Here is a 7,701-nt window from a genome sequence, read left to right as displayed (position 1 = left end):
GATTAGTTTCAAGTGAAAACATAAATGTTTACAAGTGTAAGAAGCAAGAACAGTTTTGGACCGAAGCTCTCGGGAGCTAGGTCCCCTTTTGGTTTCACTGGGGTTCAACTTTCTTCTACAACTTCTTCTTCTTTCAAGATAGAGAGACACAATCATAATTATCGCCTGTGTTGTTTTTCTGAATAAGCAACCTCAAGAATGGTACAAATTTTCATGATAGTTTTCTTTCAACGAAGGTCATTGTCTGGTTCAAAACGTTTGAGCGTACGATTGTGATTAGCGAGGCTACATCTGGATGTAATGCCCTCGAGTCGAATACAAAGATCGTGATTCTGTTTAACTCGTGAGGTGATGTGAGCTGAGGTGAGGCAGGAAGTAAACATCTGCTGTTATGTCATAAGTAAAGTAGGAATAAAAGTAGGAGTAATGCACGTAAAATATGAATTTTAGTAGCCATAGTAGTCGGTAATCGAGCTCGGTCTGTACGGTCGCTCTACTCTTTTAAAGAGTGCCGTGCTTACGTAGAACTGGCTTCGACCATTTTCAGCTTTTGTGCCAGGTGTTGGCACAACGAAGCGTCTTTTCAGTTCTGTCGTACCGATGTCGCATCGCAATTGCCAAGTGGTGTCAGACTTTGAAAATACCAATAACCAATAACCTTCATGAAACGACAGTCCCTCATGGAGAGACTGTAACGAAACTAATATTCAGTCAAACTTCACCCGGAAGGTAGTCGCTGTTTTCACACACTGCCTTGCATGCAAATGCTATTTGTATTATCGATGTGAAACACCTTTCGACCTGCTTAGAATATTAACTAACCCCGAAATTTCAGGGTTGTATACATGGCGAGTTACTATCAGCGAAGTTGTAGTGCTATGGCGCTACATTCTGTTCCCATTAATTATACGCATATCTCATTAAGGCCTTGCAAATACAACTGGGAGTCAGATTTTTGATACCCAGGTACAACTATGGGAAGAAAGTTTTTTGACAAAATGGCATGTGACCTCGATGACCTTTGAACGTAAATATACATCTATGTCTTTAAATAAGTAGCCACAAGTGCTATATACATCATATTCTTTATGATGGGTAATCTTATGGCGCCGCATTCTGTACCTCATTTACCATGCGCATATCTAACCTAGAGGTCTGATATTTGTTACACAGGGACAATAGTAAGAAGAAAGTATTTAACAAAATGTCATGTCACCACGATGACCTTTGACCTAAAATATGCACATATGCCTAAAAATAAGTAAGCACAAATGCTACATGGCGCCACATTCTGTACCTCATTAATTATGCACATATCTAATTCACGGCTGCCAAATACAGCTAGAAGTCAGATTTTTGGTGCACAGGGACAACTATGGAAAGAAAGTTTTTTGACAAATGTCGTGTGACCTCGATGACCTTTCAACCTAAAATATGCATGTATGTCTATAAATTAGTAATCACAAATGATATACCCTTCATATTCTGTATGATGAAGACCTTAACATACCACATCCTGTACCCAATTAGATATGTGCATATCTAATTCTGGGCTAGCCAATAGAGCTGAAATCTGCTTTTTGATACACAGGTATAAGTATGGGAAGGAAGGTTTTTCGTCGACAAAATGTCGCATGACGTCGATGAACTTTGATCTCAAATATGCATCTATGCCAATAAATCAGTAACCACTTCTACACTCTTCATATTCGGTGTGTTGGGGACCTTATGGCACCATATTAGGACGTTATTTGAGCTCCATTTCACAAATGTGCCTATAAATCAATAACAACTGGTGCTAAACCTGTAAATTTCGTGGGATGAAGCAACTTACAGCTTGGGGGGGTACTTATTATAATTCTGATATCATTTGCCAGTGTTTGCAAATGCTCGGGCCCCGTGAAGCTGATTTCAGATTTAATTTCATTTGTTATTTATAGATAAGAAGGTAAAATTCGATCTAAATTTTTTAGTAAACCCCGTAACTACGTGTGAAGCGAGGGAGGATCAATAAGCCGTAAAAGTTATAGTATTGGTGCCCGTTTAACTCTCTGGAATTATCCATCTCTTCTAACAACAGATCAAATACGTTCTGAGAACATTGTTGACGAATCACATATGCTTCGAGTACACTCATTATATTTACCATGTTGTAATGAATGCTTAACTATTCTTCGGTATTATAATAACATAAGACGAGCCATCAACACGATTCATTTTGTTGAAGTCGGTTCGCCCTACTGGCGATATAATAGAAAGCTATTTCTATGAAACAGTTGTTAATAAGTTCATGTTCATGTACATTCCGCACTCTCCATTTCATACAATGCAAGATCCGAGGTACATGAATATTCCACATTGATTAAGGGTCATTAGCATAGAATTTTAATACCGAAACAATGCTCATTAATGTAATCTGCATATTTGAATATCATTATACCTCGCATCTTGCACTAATAGCTCCATTTCGAAGATTTTAGGTTGCTTGTATAAAAATAGCATTCTTGAAAATCCCAAATTGCAAAGATGCGAAAGGGCGTTTTGGCTGTCGATATACCAAAGTATCAGAAGAAATGTTCACACAAGCGAGACATTGTTGCTATTTTAAATTTCACTTTTAAAGGTATTAAAGAGAGACCTCTATCAACGATGACACATTCTGTTTTGATAATGTAACTTTGCTACATATCAAATACTGACTGAGACGACAAGACAATGGAAAATATACGTCGTAGTTCTTTTGTAGCTAAGATAACTTCATAAGATAGACAATTTTTCTGTATATAAGATTTCGTATAGAATACAGACAGATAAATGAGAATACAGACACACTATATTCATTACAAAGATGCTCATTGCAGGCGATTTATTTGTATTTTATAGTTAAACGATCACTTTGTCTCCGTAATAGGTCTATGGCAAGCAAGGCATTAATCGTATGTGACCGATGGGGACCATCAATTCATGGAGGAATCACCGACGGTCTTCATCTAATGATTAAATTACTACAAGAAATGGGGATATCTGTCCATTGTACTGCTTTGCAAGCAACAGAAGAAGAGGAACTCGAGGCAGAAGAACTCGGTGTAACTCTGGAACTTCCAACAAAGACCGGCACATTGCAATTCAGATCGCCAACTCGTGACTGGCTGCTGTACCATAACGTACACTATCCAAAGTTAGAAGAATTAGCGAATGTCAAATTCGTGTTTGGCTTCAGCGCGTTCACCTCGGAAGCTGCCTTTAAAATCTTGAGTAGGGTGTTTCCGAAAGCGTCCTGCTATCTGATCAACCTCTTTGAGAAAGAAGACATTACGGATTTAATAGTTGGTTGCAGTAAAGAGGAGCTTGAATTTCAAAAGCGAATTCTATCCGACGAATTTAAGAATGCAAAGTGCTCATTTTCTCTCGGAGAAACTGTGTTCGCGGGGTACAGGCGGCTTTATCATAAAAGCAATCAACAACTTCTTTCTCCTATGATAAATGAAGAGTACCTCATGCCCCCAAGATCAGATAAACTACCGATACTCGAGCATGAAAGATTTCAAATTTTATCGTCGTCCAGGAATACGAATTTGATGATCCCAAGAAACTTGATGTTATCATCAATGCGGTAAACGCAGTCGCAGACGATATCTATGAGCTCCAAAAAACTCCTCCCGCATGGAAATCATAGGAATACCACCGAGTAGAGAAGATGAGATAGTGGAGAAGCTGACACGTAGCTCAAGATTGAAGATCACGCCTAGTTACGTGACTCTTACGGATGAACTTAACAATGAACTTTTGTCTTCCCATCTAGTACTTATACTGCCAACTACAACAAGCTATGTGAACCTCACTATCGCAGGCATGTGTGCAGCAATACCAGTGGTCTATCCTCGAGGATCTCACAGCCATGAGCTTGTCAATACACATATCGATGTAATAGAGGCGAAAGAATGTGCTATTGACATGGATGAAGATCCAAAAGATCTGAAACAACGAATAATATCCGTCATGCTGAGGAATCCGACAGCTTTGGAGCGAGCGAAGATCATAAGGGACCACATTAAGGATAAGGTCGTTGAGGATCTACGGAACAGCAATGAAAACTTCTTTTCCGCTATAACTGCTGATATGCAAGCCTCTTCCAACGACCAAAATGATCTCGAAAAAGAAACAAAATCTGGCGAAAGCAAAGGTATCAGAACTTGCATGCAGTATACTTAGCTTTTGGTGCATTAGAAAGATTGTGTTTGTGTTAGCGTTGGTACATTTTGCCGGTAAAGGGAGTAATTTGATTATGTGTTGAGGACGTCTTGGTTTTGTAAAGAAGTTTTCGAACAAGTATTGGAAATTTATGTTCACATACAAGTGGCAGAGAGAGAGAGAGAGGAGAGAGAGAGAGAGAGAGAGAGAGAGAGAGAGAGAGAGAGAGAGAGAGAGAGAGAGAGAGAGAGAGAGAGAGAGAGAGAGAGAGAGAGACCGACCAACAGGCAGACATATGACATACATATCTTCATATTCCTCCCTCCATTCATACATACATACATGCATTCATACATACATACATACATACATACATACATACATACATACATACATACATACATACATACATACATACATACATACATACATACATACATACACACATACACACACACATACATACATACATACATACATACATACATACATACATACATACATACATACATACACACATACATACATACACACAGACATACATACATACATACACACATACAGACAGACAGACAGACAGACAGACAGACAGACAGACAGACAGACATACAGACATACATACAGACATACATACATACATACATACATACATACATACATACATACATACATACATACATACATACATACATACATACATACATACATACATACATACATACATACATACATACATACATACATACATACATACATACATACATACATACATACATACATACATACATACATACATGCAGATACGTGCAATGGAAGAGAAGTGAAATATGGACAATGACATCAAGAGGCAAGTGGAATGACCTTACCCTATTTATTTTGAAATCTTATTTTCTGTCTTCCAGTGACTGAGCAACCAACGGTTCCACAAGTGGACAGAAGAGCAAATAATATCAAAACCAATTCCAGCATTTCAGATGACCAAATTCAACGTAAGTGTTGAATTTATATAAAGAGAAGGACAGCAAGCAAAGCAACGAATATGGGACAAAGATAATGGAGAAGATTGGCAAACTATTGTTCAGGCATATAATTTGCCAGCCAATGGACACTTAATCCTTTTCTGACTCGTTAATTATTCCCATAGATATGTAAATCCTTATTTGTTTCGTCTTCTTTTATGTTTATTTACCTATATTCTATAACAAGAAAAGCGCGTTAGAAAATTTCTGTCATTTATTTATCTTTGATAGTTGCTTTTATTGTTTCATTACAGAAAGTCAAACTACAGATGCTGTGAGAAATATTTCCAGTGGGGTCGTTGATAAGAAACTACAGGTAAGGAAACGAATTGACTGAGCTGAGAGTAGTCATACCAGCGAAACATGAAGAGAAATACTGTCTTCGTTTACATTTGGGTGCAAAATAGACAACACCATTGGGAAAAGGGTTTCAAATTAGCTTTGATGAAGTGTTACGCTTTTGTTTTGTTTTGTTTTGTTTTGTAGACTTTATTATTAGATCTGATTTTTTGTGTTTCAGTTAGCCAAAGTTTTGGTGTATTTGAGAGTACTACAAGTGTGGTTGTCGATAAGAAAAATGACAGTAAGAGAGTTTGTTTTTGCGAAAAGCAAACAGTAATGACAGCGAAAACGGTTGATTTAAAGACTTGCGAAGGAATCTGGGATGGCATTTTTCTCTACATTACAGTGTCGAAGCCAAGAGTGGCTTGCCACCAATATTGTCCTAATATATATGGTTAGACCGTTTGCATTTAATATATCTGTTTATCTCATTAGCGGTATGTACTTTTTGTAAGCGAGGGATTGCACACACGCACAAACATTATATATATATATATATATATATATATATATATATATATATATATATATATATATATATATATATATATATATATATATATATCATCTAGCACCTAGCATCTAGCAAACGTCAGACTGACGATTGAAAGATGCATGAAACTATAGTAACATATATGATCACATTTTACTTATATTAATTTTGTTATATATAAATATATATATATATAATTATATAATTTTATATATATATATATATATATATATATATATATATATATATATAACAAAATTAATATAAGTAAAATGTAATCATATATGTTACTATATATATTTATTATTTATATATATAACAAAATTAATGTAAGTAACATGTAATCATATATGTTACTATAGTTTCATGCATCTTTCAATCGTCAGTCTGACGTTTGCTAGATGCTAGGAACTTAAGTGTCGGGCATAATTACTTTGCACGTGAATAATTTGCCTTGCTATTTATAGCGCCCTGCTTAAAGCATTCAGATATGTCACAATAATTACATGTGAATACACGTATTCATGCAATATCCCTAAAGTATATTTCATATTCTTAAATTGCCCTGAAATTGCATAAAATGATAGAATAAAATTAGTATAAAGGAAAATGAGGGCAACCCTACAAATCGGTTCTATCAATTTTTATTAATATTACGATATGGTGAATAAAAGGATCATTGCATTTATTTTGTGTGAAATACATGGCGAGACACCGGTGGTGAATATTCTGTATATTACTGAACATTGTATAGTATCAGATTCGACTTAAAGGCCTATGAGCTGCAACTCTGCGAACTTTGTCCAGCCTCAAGGTATCTCCGTTTTCCCCAGATATTCATTGCAATCTGCAAATTGAACAATATGGTCATTATCTATGCGTCAACAACGTTTGCTTGTGGTAGAGTAGGCAATAAATTGAATAGATTGTTGTTCATTTAAAATTTCCCGCCATTTTCAAAAACTTACCATGTTATGTGAAGAAACGGATTTTTTTTTGTGAAAGTGGAGTGAATCCATTTGCCGTTCTTTTTTTGGGTGGCACCATGTTGTATTTGTAAAGATACAAATGTGTGCATACACCATTTACGCCTTTTATTATATAGTTGTATGGAGACGGCCATATTTGGCTGCGGCACCCGTTTATTATTTGTCTTACTGAAACCTCCCCCATGTGGCCACACTCAGTGGATAATATACTTGAGTAAACATCTTTGAGTAGGAACACTTGTACGAACTAATTTTAATCTAGATATAATATCATGAAAATAATATCAAAAGTTGCAGCTCATGTGCCTTTAACATTTGTTTCTCCGGAACAACATACAGAGATGCAAACAAGAGAATATTAGTGCATTGTTCAGTGATGGAGCATTCAACACCATATAAAGGGGTATTGTTGTTATTATACGCAATTAACGATACAGTTTTCCAACTATTACTTTACCAACAATATGAAACGTTATTATTCGACGACCGTTATAAAGACCTTCGTAGTCTCTGATACACTCAATACTGGATAAAAAATATGCATGCATACATTTGACAGGTGGTGTTATAGCCTGTATTCAGTTCATTCACAGATGCAACTGTCGTTGATCAGTCAAACCTTTCTTACTTTCCCTGTATCCTCACCAGAGATTATATTTTTGCAGGC

The 7,701-nt window shown here is 36.2% G+C and overlaps 1 protein-coding gene across 1 annotated transcript; it reads left to right on the top strand.

Annotated features, from left to right (window-relative positions):
- Nucleotides 1-3,487: 3,487 nt before the first annotated feature.
- LOC139128293 (uncharacterized) lies at nucleotides 3,488-5,547 on the top strand. Its single transcript, XM_070694097.1, has 3 exons — nucleotides 3,488-4,183; nucleotides 5,094-5,180; nucleotides 5,465-5,547. The coding sequence occupies exons 1-3, from the start codon at nucleotides 3,664-3,666 to the stop codon at nucleotides 5,545-5,547; spliced, it is 690 nt and encodes a 229-aa protein (XP_070550198.1). The 5' UTR covers nucleotides 3,488-3,663.
- Nucleotides 5,548-7,701: the final 2,154 nt, after the last annotated feature.

This window comes from Ptychodera flava, chromosome 3 (genome assembly GCF_041260155.1).
Source record: "Ptychodera flava strain L36383 chromosome 3, AS_Pfla_20210202, whole genome shotgun sequence".
Lineage (NCBI taxonomy): Eukaryota > Metazoa > Hemichordata > Enteropneusta > Ptychoderidae > Ptychodera > Ptychodera flava.
This window is presented reverse-complemented; position numbering and strand designations above follow the sequence as displayed.